The sequence below is a fragment of the Rhynchophorus ferrugineus genome, unplaced genomic scaffold, assembly GCF_030347505.1.
Source record: "Rhynchophorus ferrugineus isolate W39M unplaced genomic scaffold, kcgeb_rfMv2 rfM2, whole genome shotgun sequence".
Lineage (NCBI taxonomy): Eukaryota > Metazoa > Arthropoda > Insecta > Coleoptera > Curculionidae > Rhynchophorus > Rhynchophorus ferrugineus.
The window spans coordinates 91,956,783-91,978,174 of record NW_027472581.1 but is presented as its reverse complement, the minus strand read 5'-3'; the positions used below and the strand labels follow the sequence as shown (position 1 = coordinate 91,978,174).

The following is a 21,392-nucleotide window of genomic DNA, read 5'->3' as shown; positions in this document are numbered from 1 at the left end:
AAATATAAAATAAACAAATAGCGTCCATGCGACAAAATGTTCTGAGTACGTATCTCGTCGAAAATGTTAAACTTTACAATGTTATCGTCAGATTGACTTGCGTGACAACAGTGTTGCCAATTCCCGAGATATAAATAGTAACCCTCGTATATTATTGAATATACATATGTTAGTTTTAAACATGGATTGATCTAAAGTTGTCCAGATTGGCCCGAAGACATGGTAAAGTCATTTTACGGATAAATCGCCGTTTGATAAAGCAAACCCGGTCAAGGAAGCGTTGAAAGCATTTGGATAGGATCTCATCCGCCGCACTCTCCAGACCTTGTCCCGTTCGATTATCAACTTTTTTTTATTTTTTTGGGATGTCATCCATAATTAGCTTGAAAAATGGACAAGACGTCCAAAATCAAATGACTAATACTTTAAATAAATAAAATTTTCCAATCTCTTGAAAACTTCCGAAAAAAAGACGGTAATGACTTTCCGGTACATCTGGTGTATAAATCATAACTTCATCTTCGCATAGCTTCAGAACTACCATAATAAATTGGGTCATTTTCATTTTGTTGTGTTCATTATTGTCAGGACAAGGTTTCCACAAGTAAAATTTAAAAAATCTTACCCAAAAGATTTTTACATTTAAATCTCATAATATGAAACATTGGCAAAACATTGACAGATTGATGTTGATTTTTTAATTGGCTTCTGAGTGAAAGGTCTCAATTTAGCTAGTTAGAAAAGAAAACAAGTTCAGGGATTGTTTTAAGCATAAACTGATTAACAATGTCATTGACTAAATGAAAGTGATATAATTCAGTAACAACTTTAGAACGTTTGGCATTTAGATATGATCTAACCTCAAATTACCAAAACTGACAAGGTCTGAACCACTGAATTGTTTACTTTTGGACAAGAACGTCCATCTGGTTGTGGTGTGTTTTTTTAATTCGTCTATTTAACCAGTGGTAAATTAAAACTATACTTTTAATTGTATGATGGTTATAATTTATTAGATAGTATAACTAAGGCTAGAACATTTCCAGGTAATTTAATTGATATAGAAACTTACATATTTGTTATAAAATTAAGCAAGGTAGCAAAATGTTAGTTATTCATTACATTATTCAAACCTTAGTTGATAGGTATGCGAAAGTAAATAGATATCTACAATTGTAGGAAAATTAGAACGTTTAGCTCAACCTGAACTTATTTGAATAAATCTCTGGGATTTGCTTTGAACGAGATGCGGTCAGGTATTTTTATTAGTGCTCTTTCGTTCTAAAAATATGCTTATGTAATTATTTGATGAAAATGGTTGTATAGTGTAAAAAATGAGAGAAAAGAATGAGATTTGAGATTCGTTATATATTATTATAATTTCTGGTTTTTCTAATATAGGTTTCTTTAGAACGATAAAACGTTTAAATTAAGTAAAGTAATTAGTTAATTACAGATACAGAAAGGGATATTCATATTCATAATTGTATATGCTTATCTTGTGAAACAAGGCATTATATTAATTAATAAGCTGTTTAAATCTAGTGAAAATACTATTGCGGATTATTGCAGAAAAAACAAAAAGTAAAATGAGTAAAAGTTAATATTTAGGTGAAGTGAATAATATGAATAAAGTTGGTATTGTTTGAGATTCAAGAAAAGTTATGTTAATTGATATAAAAAAGGTGCTGTAAAATACTGTATTGTATGATATGAAATATCGTTGAATAAATAACGGAAATACAATCATATTTAATAATAAATAAAGAATTACCAGATTATTCACCTAAAGTTATCATCTCTAAACCACATACATTATAATATGGTAAATTTTCTTCTTCACTATCTATCGCTATCAGTGATATTATGGTAGTATCAGTATCTAGTATTAGTTTTTCATGTCATTTATCTATATAAAGAACAATGAATAGTCAAAATATATGTAGGCAACCTCAAAAACACTAGACCAAATTGGACAATTCCTTCTTGATCGTGTTTATTATTACTAATAAAGAGATTTCGACATTTAAATCTCATAATATGAAGAGAGTATGGCGAAAAGCAATTGACAAATATTGATTAATTTTTTTGAATTGGTTTGAACATGTGCAACTAAATTAGTACCACCAGTCAAGAGCAAAATAGATGTAAGAGATTTACAATATTTATTAACTATAGTTAGGAATAAACGCTAAGTCATAGTGAAGAATATAGAGAATTTGCTAGAGAATATAATCTATTGAGTCATCATAAAGTAGATAAAGAAGCTCGTAGATAATATACATTATATATACAAGTTATTGACTATTGAAAATATGAAATTGTCCTGTGTTTGGTGTCGTCATTTAAAACGGACAAACATACGAACATTTAGAAATGTCCTGTAGTGAAGGTCAATGTGTCATTAATGAGCAGTACCCTGAATCTTTGAATTGTCTCCTTGTCCATCAGGATCTAGTGTCAGAACACAGATACTAGAGATGTTTTCAAATAACGTTCTTCAGAAAAGATGAAGTAAATACCATAAATTTAATAAATTAAGCCAAACAGGCATCAGTTATATTACACGAAATCAGTATATTTAGATTTTAAATATATGGTTATTGTTTTCTTCTATATCCTAAGGACTCCTTTAACCAACTAGTGGTTAATCTGGACTGGACCTACAGTTTAACGTAGTCTCTATATTGAACCTACCGACTGGCGAGTCACCAACTTATGTTAGAAAATCATTCCACAAGACATCTGGTCTTATCCAGCCTGGCATGCCTGGGATAATTTTCATTGTCAGATTTTACACTCTTGCCTAGGACAATCACAAATATTAAACAGTCACAAACATAAATTTACGACCATCCTCCAGCAGGATTAGAACCCGCGACTCTCGCAACAGTAGGTGGACCGTCCTATCGCCTTTACCATTGCGCCAACCAAGCTTGCTATCTTTATTGTTGTTTTGAAATTAAGGATTTTGTTCATATTTTACTTCTAGACTGCACAATTGCTTTTTATTCTTCGTTCAGTGAAGCAGGAGGCTAGTCTTAAATATATAAATTAAGAAATATAAAGTGATACAAAAATATTTACATTTTAAACAATTAAATTTGTATACTATAAAAACTATTTTTTATAATCAGAATTATCTATTAATTATTTATGTACCCAAGTCTTTACCATAATACCAGAGAGGAGAAAAAAGGCAACGAATATCCATTACCAATTATTTACTGTTGCACGAACGACTTTTTACGAAGGTAGGAAACCAATTTGGGAGATATTCGTATTAAATTTCCATTTTGTTTTCTGCGTCAACGCCTTCCTTAAATTCGGCGCGATAAAAAATGAAGAACGACGCATTATGGGATCATCGACGGAAAATTGAAAATATCCTTTGAATGGCTTGATACCCGGCAACTCTCTAAAAGAACCCACATCCGCTTCTTTGGAGGTGTTGATATTTGGGGATTAATTGAAATATTGTGGTTTTCTCATAGTATAGTGTATTTTTGAGGTACTAACTTTCTTATTTTCTGTAATGGACTGTTATTTCTAAATAAAACCTATTAGGTGCTCATATGTTATTGTTAAATGAGCTAACCTAATTCTTAAATTCGATGTCTGTGATATTTTTCTCTAGTAACATAAAATGTTACATGTTACACAGACTCAAAAGTGTATTTTCAACTTTCTGAATTCATTGACTTGTTTTTTTATTTGGCAGAAAAAGAAGAAATTTGTTGCCTAGAAAGAATAATTGTGTTCTTCCGTTACATCCCAATTAAAGGTTTTGGTTTCAACCATTTTAAATTGGTGATATTTGATCAGAATCTGAGTGTTTCATGAAAATGAACCACCATACGGATAGTGCCTGACAAGAGAGTTTTCGGGTGACTTCTTGCAACTATCGATGAAAATCAGGTCCACTTTGGCGTAGTTCTAAACGCAAAATTGTATAGATTTATCCAGGAGTGCCATCCATATCGCAATCGAAGAAGAATATTCGCGACCATAAAGTCTTAGCGTATATATAGTGGGAACCGCAAGCTATTAAAACTGAATGTAATTGTTACTGTGGATGTCTACATATGTTAATTAAACAGATTTAATCACGTATTGTTGTAAAAAACTAGTAATAGCGAGCAACATAGGCAAAATAATCTACTTGCATTACAACGCTAGGCCACACGTTGCAAGAATTGTAAAAGATAAACTACTGTAGCACAAATACAGCCAGATAATATAGGGTAGGGCAAAAGTTCCGCTACTGTTTTGGATAAACATACGCTACAAGATCGCGCAAAAATAGTGACAATATTTATTGAAAACAGTCGTTCCATTATTGCCACTCAGCGGAAACTGCATCAAAAATATTCTAATCGTACAGTGTCTCACAAAACCACAATTTATCGTTTAATGCGATTTTTCGACAGTATGGTATGACAGCAGACAACATTCGTTCTGGAAGACAACAGACGTCCCGTAATGCTGAAAATGTGGCTCTGGTGTGCGATAGTGTTACAGAGTCTCCGGAAACACTAATTCACGCAGTGTAAGGCAAATTTTGAAAACTGATTTGCAAATGTTGCCGTACAAAATTCAATTAGTCTAAAAATTGCTACCGAGAGATCCTGATCAACTGGTTCAGTACAGTAATGCAATCCTAAGGCTGTCTGGTGAAATTGAAGATTTTTCGTCTAAATTAATAACGAGCGAAGTCCATTTTCTTCCCAGTGTCTACGTCAATAAAGAGAAACATTATTGCATCCACTAAAAAAACTGTATGGTATGGTATTCATTCTAGAAACATCTAAGGTATTACAGTTACTGTTATTGTTGAACGGTACCAAGACATCATTTGATTTTCTTGTATCTGAAATGGAAGAGCAAGGATTAGATGACATGTGGTTTCAGCAAGATGGGGCCACAGTACACACAGCTCGTTCAATAATTAAATCATTGATTGACGTTTTTCGACAAAGACTAATTTCGCGAAGTGGCGATTTAGCATGGCCAGCCAGATCTCCGGATTTAACAGCACCAGAGTTTTTCTTATAGAGCTTTTTAAAATTAAAATTTTATGTGAATAAGCCCCAAACGATTGACTATCTTAAGGATAATATTCGTCATGAAATTGAGGAAATTCAGTCTCAGATGTTGCAGGATGTTATGAAAAATGCCTTTAAAAGAGCCGAAAGTTGCATTGCGGTTATCATTCAGACGATATAGTTTTTCAATTATAACGAAAAAAAAAACGTAAAGACTAATTCAATTTTTTACGGAAATCAAACTTATTTATCTTTTCTTTGAGCAAAGATATATGCAATCAAAATGGTAGTGGGACTTAAGTCCCACATTGTACCACCAGCCAATAAAGGCATGCATAATATTCTGACTACCTCTTGTTCCGGATACAGCATAACTTGTCTGGTACATGGTTTCGAATGATGGATCATGGGAAAATGTTTTCCCAATAAAAGCTTTCTAAAAGCGAATAAATTTAAAATACTTGCAAGTACCTAATAGTAAAAGTTAAATGATTTTTTTCATGGCATTTTTCTTCAAATATCTACCAAAGAACCACCTTTTAATAGCAACTTTATTATTTTAAACACTATTTGGTAAATTTCAATTATTTATCTGTTTATCAAAATTTTAGTAACAGCAACATTATTGAGTCATTTAGTGACTGGTAAAAATAGGTATAATATAATACAATATATTTGATCATTCTACTAAGAATAAAGGGTATGTGATAAATTTTAAATGAAATAAAAACAAGTAAAAATAGTAAAAAAATTAGATTGTTATAAGGAACCATCAGTAGATTATTATTATTGTACGATTTGACAGTTGCATTAGTGGAATACAATTTATTAACACCTATATAAACGGAATCATTTATCGTCACCAAACACAAAATCAATGTAAAGATGAGTCCTTTTTTGTCAATGAAGTAAAATATTTGTCAGGTCTTATTTTGCGCAACATTTTTCTTTTCTTTTATTCTCTTTGAATGACACCTGTAGATATTTACTCATAATTATTCAACTGTTGCTTAATGGGGTTGTTAATATTTCTTGTATTTACATCCTAATATTATTATTAATTTATTATTTCTGCTAATGTTAATAAATATTTTCTAACGCCATCAGCTTTATGATTGACCACCACTTTTCTTTTATTCTCTTTGAATGACACCTGTAGATATTTACTCACAATTATTCAACTGTAGCTTAATGTGGTTGTTAATATTTCTTGCATTTACATCCTATTATTATTATTAATTTATTATTTCTGCTAATGTTAATAAATATTTTCTAATGCCATCAGCTTTATGATTGACCACCACAAAAGACCACCACTTTTCTTTTATTCTCTTTGAGTGACACCTGTAGATATTTACTCACAATTATTCAACTGTAGCTTAATGGGGTTGTTAATATTTCTTGTATTTACATCCTATTACTATTATTAATTTATTATTTCTGCTAATGTTAATAAATATTTTCTAACGCCATCAGCTTTATGATTGACCACCACAAAAGACCACCACTATTCTTTTATTCTCTTTGAATGACAGCTGTAGATATTTATTCACAATTATTCAACTGTTGCTTAATGGAGTTGTTAATATTTCTTGTATTTTGATCCTATTATTATTATTAAGTTATTATTTCTGCTAATGTTAATAATTATTTACTAACGCCATCAGCTTTATGATTGACCACCACAAAAGACTATCATTTTTCTTTAATTCTCTTTGAATGACACCTGTAGATATTTAGTCACAATTATTCAACTGTTGCTTAATGGGGTTGCTAATATTTCTTGTATTTACATCCTATTATTATTATTAAGTTATTATTTCTGCTAATGTTAATAATTATTTACTAACGCCATCAGCTTTATGATTGACCACCACAAACGACCAAAACTTTTCTTTTATTCTCTTTGAATGACACCTGTAGATATTTACTCACAATTTTTCAACTGTTGCTTAATGGGGTTGTTAATATTTATTATATTATTATTATTAGTTTATTACTTTTGTTAATGTTAATAAATATTTTCTAACGCCATCAGCTTTATGATTGACCACCACAAAAGACCACCACTTTTCTTTTATTCTCTTTGAATGACACCTCTAGATATATACTCACATTTATTCAACTGTTGCATAATGGGGTCGCTAATATTTCTTGTATTTATATCCTATTATTATTAATTTATTATTTCTGCTAATGTTAATAAATATTTTCTAACGCCATCAGCTTTATGATTGACCACCACAAAAGACCACCACTTTTCTTTTATTCTCTTTGAAAGACACCTATAGATATTTACTCACAATTATTCAACTGTAGCTTAATGGGGTTGTTAATATTTCTTTTATTTACATCCTATTATTATTACTAATTTATTATTTCTGCTAATGTTAATAAATATTTTCTAACGCCATCAGCTTTATGATTGACCACCACAAAAGACCACCACTTTTCTTTTATTCTCTTTGAATGACACCTGTAGATATTTACTCACAATTATTCAACTGTGGCTTAATGGGGTTGTTAATATTTCTTTTATTAATATCCTATTATTATTATTAATTTATTATTTCTGCTAATATTAATAAATAGTTTCTAACGCCATCAGCTTTATGATTGACCACCACAAAAGAAAAATACAATTTTAACTCTTGACTCTAATGTAAAACTTTATTTGGTTTAGTAATGAAGTTATATCACTTTTTATGTTACGCAAATAACATATCCATATAATGATAAAATAATATTTTGGTTAAAAGTTTGGCGCAGTATTTTATTTACATTGTCTAATAGTTAATTTAAAGCGCTCTATTTGAGTGTGCGAGTTTATAGTTGAAGTTTTGATGCACTTCATTTAGGACTATTTAATTTAGAACTGTAGTTAATTGCGTGTTTAAATATTTGTTGCTTGCTTTCAAATTTCTAGATAGTGAGCTAAAGCATATCGTTGCTCTATTTTTTAATATCATGACTTAGTTTGATTTGTATTTGGATGTTTTGTTTATAAAGCGTCTATTAATTAATTAATTTTTTTGCACTATATATATTTCTCCATTCATTGAAAGAATTTTAAAGATAAGATTAAGATTAACGCCCATATCATAATAAAATGACAATTATAATAATAACTATTATGCTGTTTATTTGAATTGCATTCTTTTTAAATACAATTTCCTAATTTAACATCATGTTAGACAAAAAGCAAGAAACATTAGAACCAAAATAAAACAACCATACTGGTTAGTTGGAAGATACTCTCAACATGATTTAAAATCAAAGAGATTGATTTATCAGACGATCATAAAGCCAATTCGGACCTATGGGGTTCAAATATGGGGTTACATTTAAATTCAAATCAACTAGTCATCCAACGCTGTCAAAACAAAATTCTTTGAATTAATTACCAATTCTTATCGCTACATAACCAATGAAGAACTGTACGTTGATCTGGAAATCAAATGGATTTACGAAGATTTCGCCTTAAAATGCGATAGAAGTTTACTAAATCGTACTAACGTGGAAGCAATACAACCACTCAACAACGCGCAGGATGTCAGAAGATTGAACAAACCATACGAGTTTATATAAAGTGTATACCGTTAGTGTAAACTATAGCTTAAGTTATTATATTTTTATAATTGGGGAATACATATTGATGTATTTATCTCGCATTCGTCTTGCTGGTGAATTAATCTAAGTAGAAATGATATGTAGTAATTAATTGATTTATAATTAATATTATACTAAGCATATCTAATAAAGATGTTATTAAAAAAATTATTAATTTATTCTTTATTAACAAAAATATTATAAATTACTGTCCTAATATATTTCGTACATCTTTTGTAGTAATATTATCCTGCCTATAATGGTTATGTTGGTTTACCGAAAAAATTCAGTATCCGAACGAGACCATCCCTTTGTCGGCCTCCAATAAAACCACCTGAGCACCAAAGAGGCATTATAGTGAAGTAGGTGCGTTATTGTCGATGAAAATTCACTTTGGGCCTTTGGAAATTTTTTACCCGCTTGATAACTACATAATAGAGGCATTTTTCGATCCGTTTATTCCCATTTCTTTAAAGGAGTTCTGAGAAACTATTTATTCTTTATTTACATTGTGAATATTTATAAACTCAATTAAATTGAATGAAAATTAATTGCCTTAAAGTAATGACTAGTTTTGTTTCATTTTACTTTTTTCTCTTCCAACTTTCAATTGATGCTCTGAAGGTACAAATCTAATTTGAATTGATAACATAATTAAGATTACTTCCGAAATGTTAAATACGTTTAAATATTACATTATAAATTGAAGATTCTTTGGTGATAGTACCGTTACTATTTTGTGTTTTGTAACGATCAAGCACGGTACTTAATTATAGATGATTGCTGTAATGTAAAGTTAAAGTTAATGGGCTTGGACTAGAATAGAACTGGAGTAACAACTATCACAAAATATAAAGTGTAAAAATTTTCTTCAATCTTAACCTGATTCTGTATAACTGTAACTTAAGTCATTACTAATTTTTAGATATTTAACTCTGTATTTTGGGGCTTTTTAATTTGTTATGTTATGAATCTTAAAGCGGCCTCTCAAGAGTTTCAAGACATTTTATTCCTTATATTTGAAACAGAATAACTATAAATTCAAATACATTGGTACATAAACGAATTGAAATACATAGTATGTGTTCAGCTTTTAGTTTTGCTAACTCAGAAAGAAAATGGAAGCAGAACTTCTGCTTTGGTATTAGCAGAAGCTGTAGTTATTGTCTGGTATTACTGTCTATATTATTGTTTCAAAGGCATCTATAATTACAAAGCTGGAGCATCTAGTCTTTATCGTGAGTATAGACGACCCACCAATTTTCCAAATAAATCATATTACAAAAACAAAATATTTAATTGATTTTTTGTTTATATATATTTTAAAGTACTCTTTTACCAACTATGGGCTTATCTGGACTAGACCTAAAGTTTAACGTAGGCTCCGAACCACGGTCCTCAGCATTAAGCCTACCGACTGGCCAGTGACCAACTGTAGAAATTATCCCAGAAGACATCCGGCCTTACCCAGCCCGGTTACTGGCGTGACTGGGGTCATTTTCCTTGTCGGATTTTATAATCGTGTCTAGAATATTCACAAACATAAATTTACTAACATGCCCCAGCAGGATTCGAACCCGCGGCTATCGAAACAGTAGGAGGACCGTCCCATCACCTACCACTGCGCCACCAAGCCGACTTAATTGATTTTATTTTATACATATATAGTTATGAATGCTACATATATGTTATGTCTTATGAACCTATATCCAGCACTTTGGGGTACCGTAAACTGGTTTTGTCGCAACAACTCGTAGCACGTTGGTCCTAGCGGCGTTGACTGTTGGGACAGGGTAAGTTTACAAAAGATAGAAGACTGCGAACTTCGTTTCCATCTAGATCGGTACATGATTATCTCGGTATCTATCCTACAATTACCTTACTCATGAAAGAGACGAAATAGGCCTAGAAAATATCGAAAATCTGGGCAAAAAGGAGAAAAATCAGACCTAAGTTACATTCAATATATTTTTTTTTAATTTCAAATATAATAAAAATTACAATATTTTACATAACAATTTTTTTAGTTATACTCGATATTGTTTCCTCTTCTTAAAGTCTTTAAACCTTACTGTTACATTAGTGTCAGCGTTTACGATACTTTTAATCGTTGAACAGTATTTGAATTTGTTGAACGAAAATTTAAATTAAATGCCGTTCGAGGCGAGGACAACAATTCAAGGAAATGGAGATTTCGATTTCCCTATTCAATTTCCCGATTTTATGGGCATAATATATATCAGACAAATAAACAGTAGCTATAGTCAGGTTCGATGTCAATGTAACTATTTTACTTGAACGTCTCTTTATCCCGTTACCAGTACAATATCAGTTTACTGCTGTGCAAAACGTCTGTTTATCGTAATCGGAATTGTTTTCGACCCGGATCGTGGCAAATGCAAATGTTTTGTGTTTATGGGAACAAAAACTTTATTCTTTAATATACTCTTTGTCGTTCTGAAACAGTACGATGTACGAATATGGTCCAACTGGGTGAATGTTCGTTTCCTCGCCCAAAAAAGTAATTTTGTTTCCAAGAATTTATTGAAATAATCTATAATTTATATAATTTATATTGATCGGCTTAGCATAGTGTTGCCTCCTTTTTGACGAAAACGGGGTCATCTGAAGGCGTGAAATTTGGCACGATTAAAGCTTATATCAAGAAATAATTCGTAGCTCTAACATTTTCGTGCAATATGAGCTACAAATAAGTAAACTTAATAAACTGTGTTCGTATTTACACCACAGGGGGATCACTAGTATTAATAATAATAATAAGTATGTACCTATAATTAGAATTTTTGAATTTGGTTTGATGGAATCCAGAACTTATTTATTAATATATATTCGTCTAATTCTACGTCACCAAACTTCTCTAGTATTTCAGGATGCTCGTTGTCTTTCACGCGAAAATCACTTCATTTGAACCTCTTTCGACACGTTCTTTTATTAATAGGTTCATCAACATGTCTCTATTGTCATTATACATATTTATGCTGCAGTTTTTTCTTGTAATAAGTAGACACTGATCTAAAATTAATATATAAAATGGAAATCTCTCAATATATGGTTAGACGCAGGATAATAATAACAATACTATTGGCAGTATTTTGTGAAACATTTGTGTTAACGAAAAAGTACGAGAGAAAATTATCGTGTATTAATGAAGAATATATTAAGAAAAATTAAGTTAAAGTGATATGGTGTATGGAAACAAAGTTAAATATATATTTGTTATGATATATATTTTAACGACTCATTTAAATAGTCTCCGATCTACCACTGTAAAACACATTTGGCAGAATTAGTTTTTTTTATTCAACATAATACCCTTCAAGGGTGATACACTGATTATAGCGACCCTCCAACTTTTCGATAACATTTTTGTAGTACGATTTGTCCTTTGCTTCAAAATAGGCCTCAGTTTCGGCGATCACCTCGTCATTCGAAGAAAATTTCTTACCAGCGAGCATTCTTTTGAGATCTGAGAACAGAAAATAGTCACTGGGAGCCAGATTTGGAGAATACGGTGGATGAGGAGGCAATTCGAAACCCAATTCATGGATTTTTGCCATCGTTTTCACTGACTTGTGATATGGTGCATTATCTTTTTGAAGCCACACTCTCTTTTTCTTTAAACGTGGCCGATTTTCGGCGATTTCGTCCTACAAACGGTCCAATAACGCTATGTGATAATCGCTGTTGATGGTCCTTTCTTTTTCAAGGTCAATGAAGATCATTCTATGCGCATCCCAAAATACAGACACCATCACCTTGCCAGCCGAATTTAGTGTTTTCCCACGTTTGGAATGGATTCATCGTGTGCAGTCCACTCGGATGACTGTCGATTGGACTTCGGAGTGAAATGATGGAGATCATTTTCTTGAACATCTTCAAACACTGCTCCGAATCATTAACTCGTCGTTGTTTTTCATCAAAAGTGAGCTCGCGTGTCACCCACTTTGCACAGAGCTTATTCATATCCAAATATTCGTGAATGATATGGTGTAGACGTTCAGTTGATATTTTAGAGTGCCTGCTATTTCATTCAATTTCAATTTACGGTCATTCAAAATCAATGTTTTCGTCGGTAACAACTTTTTTTTGGGCATCTAGTGCGTTCATCGTCTTCGGTGATCATTTCACCACGTCTAAACTTAGCATACCAATCCTTGATGGTTGATTTTCCTGGGCCAGTGTCCGGAAACTCGGCATCAAGCCAAGTTTGAACTGCATTTTTTTCCCTTTAAAAAGCAATATTTTATCAACACGCGAAATTCTTTTTATCCATTTTTTTCACAGTAACAAAAGTTGCTTCACTTAAATTGCCATAATTCACAAACTAATGATCGGACAGCTGTCAAATTTATACACGCATCTTTTGAGGGTTAGGGCTAACTAAAAAAACAGATGGATATAGTACTAGTAGTGCCATCTATGTGTCAGGCCGGGGACTTTTCAATTGACCTGTTAATATATAATAAACATATTTACTCCAATATGCCGTTTAATATAATGTTTGCCTCGTAATAATAATAAATATCGGGCGTCTAACGTTAATTATTAATTAATTTAAGTTAGTTTTCTTTTGGTAATCTACGTCGACCGAATAACAACAGGTTTTTGTATTTTTAATTGCGTTGAAAGCTTGATCCCACGGCTAAAGCAATTCTTGAGCCTTCTGCAAAATGCGGTCGCGGAAATTAATTCAAAGTCATATCCTGTTTTTAAATTTTCATTACATTCTCCTTAGCCGATTTTTGATGTTTTGTTGTCGTAAATGATATACAAATTCTTAAGTTTTTTTGTAGGTACCTGAAATAATTTTCTATTTTCAGTTATATAGATGAAGTTATATAAATTATTTTAATGGATTCTCATTTTTAACCAGAAATCTCATTAATTTATCATTTTCTCATTTTAAAAATGCCTATGGAATAAACATTTCAATTTTCTTCCATCTTTTTGTAATCATAGACATCTGTTTCAGTTTAAATTATTTACGTATGCTCTATTAATAAATGTTTTTTTACAAGGTAAGCGTCAATTCACATGCATTCCTAGAAATGTAACATGTTCTGCTAGAGTATTATTAGTATTTACACATTCGCCTTGATACGCCATATTAGAGTCACAAATGAAGTTTGCTGAGGTGAAGTTGTAGGTTGCTTCGGCTGATATTGGATCATTGTTAGTTTATAAAATTTCCATATCGTCAGCAAATATTGTCACAGTAATATTTTTTGCGATCGGTAGGTTAGCTGTATATAGGAGGCATAACAATGGACAAAGAACATTGCCTTAGAGAGCACTTGAATAAATTGGATGTAGTTCAATGTATTTGTCATTCTGTTTCATAGTAGAATATCTATCTGTGGTTTATGCCATACCTTATGGAAAGCTTCAGATATATCGTGAAATTACCAATCTGTTAATCTGTTCTATAGTTCCGAGTTTGTTAAGGAAGCAAAATTAATAATTAGGAATAATATTTATTTATTTTATGATTATTTTACGCTTTTATATTATATTTATTTATATTATCTTTTAACTATTTACCCTAACTTCTGGTTAAATCATTCAATGATATTTAATAGTTGTTTTATATCTCATTATATTGAATATAATATTTCAGCAGACTTTAATATAAATACATGATAATTTAATATTAAAAATCCCGTAACGGTCTATTATATTGTTAATTAATTCGGTTTAAAAGTATAAAGGGAATAAAAGAGATGTAATTACGGGTTTCCGGATGAGATATTAAACGTAATCGGTTCCAATTTTTACTGTTATATTTACGAAAAAACTTTATTACTCTTTGAACGAGTTTTAAATTGTTATATTACTATAATGACTACGAATACTATAATGAATATACCAATAACGAAATATTTAGGAGAAATGTTTAAAAAACTGCTTTTTTTAATCAGAACATGGACCAAATATTCTGAATTTATCCTACATATAGAAATAACATTATTTTACAGTATGTTCTGTTATTTTCGTTTTAATAGTAAATTTGTTTATAAACAAGTCTCATAAATAAAATAACCGAGAAATATGTTAAGTTTAAATATAATTACAATACAAGTGTTTTCATTAGGTTGTGATAATTGACGTGGATTTAAGACGGCACACTTGCGTAAATGATTTCTACCATTTGCAAATGGGCGTTTTGTTCTCACAAAACAAGAAATGTGGTTCATTACAATGGCAAATTTATCCCACTGAATTTGTATTTAATTAAGAATTATCAGTCAACAGCGTTTCTATAGGATAAAATACCCTTTAAAACGACGCGCGTAAATCAACATTGAATAATTTAATGGTTTTTGAGTTCCCATCTTGATGACAACACTGACGTTAGGTTTGAAAATATTTCGATAACAAAATGTATTGATATATTTTTTCGGTTTAAAATGAATGAACCATTTTTCTACATTAATGGTGGCTTTTGAATTGTGCATCAAAAATATGCTTTGTGGGTCATTTTCATACATGGCGTTGATAAAAGCAAATGATAATAGGAGAAAAGACTGCGTGTTTTGATGGGTTCAACTGGTTTTTCTTTCTTAGAATTCCTATGTCTGTTTTCTTCAATTTTGACGATTCCTAGATCATTGTGTATATGAATGACGACTTTTTTTCTTATCATGTATAGCTAAAAATACCAGTTGTTTTTAGTTGCTTAACCAGCGTGTCTTAAATTGGACTGTAAGACACTGAAACTAATACTCGCAGGCTTTGATACCTTCATGGATTTTTACAGTTTGGAAATAATATCTCTTTTATATTTTAGTAAAGTGACAATTAAAAATTTAAATTACAGCTTTGTAGGCCGGGATTGATCAAGCATGGTAAATACAGCCTCAGTGAAGTGACTGAAAGAAAGTTTATTCACATGATCATTCCAGCGCCGTCCTAACATTTCAATACTGATTTTATAGAACGAATTATAGTTTCCCTCAAAATAGGCCTCTCACCAATTGCTGTCCACTCAGATGATGATCGTTTTGATTCCAGAGTGAAGTCATGGTTCCATTGTCAGTATTGATGCAAAAATTGATGGTTTATTACGTTTGAAGATGGTTTTTGGTCAACAGTGAGCAAACAAGTCACCCACTTTGAATAGAGGTTTCTAATATTCAAATACTCATGCAATATAAAACCAACGCGTTCTTTTAGTATCTTTATTATATTAACTAACTCACGCAACTTCACTTTTCGATCATTCAAAACGATTTTGTGGATTTTTTTTCTGTTTTCCGTTGTTACCATTTCATTTGGACGCCCACTGCGTTCTGCAACATCTACGACCACGTATGAAGTCAGCAAACCTACGTTTTACTGTTGCTTCTGATGGAGCGGAGTCCTTCGTTGAACGGTATTTTTTCCCAAGAAGCAGTGTTCAATTAAAACACTAAATTGTTTTTGATCCATTGTTTTGAAAATAGCAAAAATAGTGTCACTCTTAGCATAATACCTAACCAACTTAATAAAACTCACCAAAAACACTAAATATAGCCGCGTATATATTTTAGGTTGATAATTAAACATTCTCTCCTAGAAAATACTATCGGTTGATGTTGATAATAATGATGATGATGATTATTACGGTAGTTACTTAAATAACAGATGGCTAAAATCTGTTTAAGTGATAGGGTAGAATAATAAAATTGTAAATACATATTGTTAAATAAACAAGGAGTATATATACCAAGATATTCGAATATCATTAGTATTGCTTCATCATATACTTAATATTAAAATCACCAGAACAATCTAATAGTATCTAGTAGCTATTAAGCATTTTTTGCCTTATAAATAATTTTTATAAAATATTTAGTATTGGAATTACAAATATGAACTATGTATAGTTGTGCTACAGTAGCTTTAGTAACATGTCAATTAAAATAAAAATTTTAGATACATTTTAACATTCTGTTAGATTGTTATCAATATGATGTAGTTTACTGTGAAATTGTCTGTTTTTTGTACCGCGTGCGAAATCTAAACGATGTGAAATAACGTTTCTCCCTTCATATGAAAAAAAGTAATTTCCAAATCTCAGCCAATTTTCTTTTCTGTTATTTCCCCGTGTATTCTTATATCTTATACCCTTCTCTCAAGAATATCAATCGATATTTCATTACATATATATTCTTTTAAAAGCTAATGTATTTATTTTACATTATATATATATATATATATATATATATATATATATATATATATAATGTAAGTATGTAGTATTAGAAAATTGGACAATTCTGTTTCTGTTGTATTGGTTCTTATTAAGACAAGGTTTGTATTAAAAAAATTAAAAAGTATTTTATGACCTAGTTATAATCACTATTATAATTGTGTATCCATATAATAAAATTGTAGATGTAGGAAATCGTTTGCCGTGTATTTGGTGTTGTGATTTAAAATGGAAGAACGAACATTTAGAAATATGTGTTAGTGGTAGTCAAGTTCCTATTATTGAAAAGTGCCCCGAACCGTTGAATTATATCCATATTCAATAGGATTTGCTCTCACAATATTTTCTATGCAGGATTCTTAAATATAACGCATGTTTTCAAATGATATCTCTCAGAATAAAAGAAATAAACACTTTAAACTCAAAGATTAATACTTAATTTGTGATGCGTTAGTCAAAATAGGCTATATACCATGCAAACATTGCTTTAAATGGTATTTTATGAAGTTTAACTATAAAGTTTATGGTTATCATATAGACATTAAAATGTGACTAAGAAAAGTGATCATTAAATTAGCGAAGAAATCATAGCACTAAAAATTACCTGTTTTGAGGAAATCGATGTGAAGAGAAGAATCTGAAGTTTAATGGATACGCTTATATTTATTCTAAACAAGTTTTTCATCCGTTAAATTGAGAAATTTTCAATCTATTGATTCTTTTAGCTTCGATTAAATTTTATGATGGTTACAAAAGAAAAAAGTTTCAAAAAAACTGTCGAAATAGGCGGAAACACTGACAAGAAAAAAGCTTTTCTCTTTGTGCGTATTTAAAAAAATCTAATTTTGCAAGGATAAAGGTCTGCGTTTGCTTCAATCTATTTCCGCATCGTTTCCAGAATAGGCTTTTGATGGCTGCCATTGTATTTAAAATTCATGACAACAATTAATTTTTAAGTAAGTATACAGCAATTATTTTGGTACTTTAGTTTTAATTTAGTTGTTTGTTGGATTAGTGCTTTTGTGAAGTGAAACGTGTTGTTTGTTTATTTATAATTATTTGGGATTGACTGCCAAAAAGCTTATAATTCAATATAAAATCAGTATGGTAATTATGTTTGTATAGGAAATGCGCGAGTTATAAAACATATCATGCTCTATAATGTTATATATTTTATAGATACTAGGACTGTGAATTAGTTTTCATGGTCTCTTCTAATATTAGATTTCATTTTATTTTATTTATAAAAATATTTTAGAGCAAAATCAGTCACAAAGTTAGGTTTTCAAAATATTTCAAGAAAACGTATTAGTAAAATAATAAATTTGTTGAAGAAGATAGATGAAACAAAGATAATGTAGATGGTTATTAATTACGGCTTATGGTTATGAAGAAACATTGTCATTACACACACGTTTGCCATCGTTTTCACTGACTTGTGACACGGTGCCATTGTCTTGGTGAAGCAGAACTTGAAATATGCCCATATAAATTAATATCGTGATAGTAATGATTAATGTTTTAATATTTTTTTTGTATGGTGATAAAATTTAATTAATACACTGAAGATAGTATTTAACGGCGTCCTATAACTTATTCATTAATATATTATGAAGGGAATACATTTTATTTTATATATTTATATATATATATATATATATATATATATATATATATATATATATATATATATATAGTAATGTCTAATTATTTATATGACTATATATTTTATATTTTGTTTGATTGAAAAATATTTTTATTAAATAACATTAAATTTAATTTTTCTACAATTTGTTGAGCGATATATAGTTATAAAAGATTCTTTAGTAAATAATGTTAATGGCATTCATTATCTATAAATCGTGTAAAACATAGCATGTTTTTGCACTGAACAATACACATCATAACAATAATCCAGACGTACACATAATAAACGCTAGACGTAAACAAAGACAGGCGTACAACTTCGTCAACCAATATTTGTTTCTAAAACTAGGGATACTTACTTTTCGAGATCGTTGTTATCAATGAAAGCTTGTCTTAGCCTTGCAATTGCTTGTTGTAGATTGATGAAATTGGGATTCTGTTCTTCAAATCCGATCGGTGAATAGTAGCCGGAATAACTGGAAGTAATTAAATTGGGTTAAATTAAAGCAATTGTTAATATAATAGAATGTTAGAGATTAATGCTTCTTAAAAAGATTTTTAATAATTATTATTCAATATATATATATATATATATATATATATATATATATATATATATATATATATATATATTCGGCATGTAAAATTTATTCTAGTTATTAAGAAGATAGATGTTCGTCAGGGACGTGGAGAAACTAAAGAAAAAGTAAATAATCGATAAGTTGAATTTTGAAAAATATCGATATTTGGGAAAAATATTGATATTTTCTTGATTTTTCTACTTATAATTTTTAATTGATTTCTATATAGTTCTAAAACTCCCCATAATGGCAGGTTGAAGACTAACAGTGTTTGGCACCATCATTCTAGTCATAGTGAGAACTTCATCATTGAGGATGTCGAGATATTCCTTTATAGTAATCCAGCCATTTATGTGAATAAAATGATCAGTTAAATGGTTCAATATTGTCGCCCATATTATTACGGAATCTTTCGTAAATTTCTGTTGCTATTCTTCATACATAGACCGAGAAGTCTGTAGGAAAATATGTACAAGATGATTATTCGGACCATACCACATACTTCTAATCATTCAGTATCTCGCAGTTCTTCTATAAATGTTACCTTTGTCGAGCTAAGTAAGTGCTGTGCCTTTTGCCACAACGGTATTACTTAAGTGAGTATTGATTTATGTCATAACATTTTTAAATGTTCGTCGGCCTCTGTCAATTAAGTTAGTGTTTTGTCCACTATTTATCTTCGCCGATGGTATTTTACCATGTTTCACGTATATTTTCAATGCCATGGACAAGACTGTCTGAAAAATACTGAAACATAACTTACAAGACTTGGCATGTAAACGTTACTTTATTTACATAGAAACAGTGATGCTACAAGTTGTACTATAATGCATGGTCTTCATATTATTTTGTTTATCCCCTGTATATAATTTTTTATTCTTATTTATGACAAGCAAAGTATTTATTATTAACTAACTCGAGAGTAGTCAAACCGATTTGATTTCTGAAAAAATGTTAGGGACTTAATAATATTACCAATGATTTGATATATCCTATATATTTTATGTAACAATCTATTAATACAATGAATGACCAATTCCTTAATTTTATGTCTCATAAAGTTTTATGAGCCCTTTAAATCTTATTTGCTATTAAATTTAATAAGTGGTCCAAATATTTTTTGATTTAGTTTTAGTATAATTCAATAATTATGGTCATTCTATTGGCAATGTTATAGTAACATGTAACAGTTTCATAACATGAAAGGCGTCTTTAATATGAAATAAAAGCGAAATAATTAGTTGATCAAACAAATAATTAGTTTAATAATGGGAAAATATAATTGGACGAAAGATGGTGAATTTACAGATCCTTAGCTGTCTCTTGCTATTAAATATAATAATAGGTGTAAATATTTTTTACTATTACCATTGTAGTAGTGAAAGGTGACAGATTTATAGTAATAACAGTATTTTAAATAGGAACTAACAGCGAAATAATTAGTTGAAAAATAACTATATTATTAACGGAAACATATAATTGAATAAAAGATGGTGAATTATTTTGCACATCTATTTATATCAAGTTCACAATTCAACAAGTATGATTATGAGACGTACATAACAGGATAAATGCATGAACTTTGCTCAGCTTGCTTTGGATTCGTTAAATGTTGTTTCTTTTTCATCAGTATATTATTTAACATTTTAGCCAATCAAAATACAACTATGATAAATTATATTTTATGAATTAAATTAAGTATAGCTCTATAATTATTCTAACACTTCTGTGATCATTAAAATTGTATATCTATTCTATATCTATATATATTTGGTTATCTTCATTTAACAAAATTAAATATAAACATTTGAGAATCTTACTTTCGTCATAGTTTTCAAGCAAATTTTATAATGATACGTCTTGCATAAAATATATATAAATATATAAAAGTTTATGCTATTAACTACATCATAATTAATTTACCTAATGAAAGAAATATATGGAAGTAAAGTTAGGCTCATACAGTCAATTTGAAATTTCTATATACTTATTTTATTTATAAAGAGAAGCTGTAAAACTTGCAATCAATTTTTACAAATATAAAAAAATGTTGACAATTTTGTATTTATACACAATATCACATGACAGTTAATTTATAATATCAGTTACCAATATTAATATTCATTTCACAATATTATAGAGAGGAAGACCTAAACATACATACTAGTTAGGGTTTATGAACAAATATTCAACAATTGGCTAGATTCACAGAATAACAGATGTAAATGAAAAGCCACTGGAGGTAAAAAAGTATATTCAGCTATAACCTTGAATGTACAAGCTTTCGATAAAATATAG

At 30.0% G+C, this 21,392-nt stretch overlaps 1 protein-coding gene across 2 annotated transcripts in view; it reads right to left on the bottom strand.

Moving 5' to 3' along the window:
• The window catches only part of Dh31 (diuretic hormone class 2), a 161,859-nt gene that overhangs the window by 33,877 nt on the left and 106,590 nt on the right, over positions 1-21,392 (bottom strand). For both annotated transcript variants that reach the window (XM_076396968.1, XM_076396967.1), the window contains exon 3: positions 18,873-18,989. In XM_076396968.1, the coding sequence (XP_076253083.1) occupies positions 18,873-18,989 (117 nt within the window). The remainder of the gene's footprint in view (positions 1-18,872; positions 18,990-21,392) is intronic.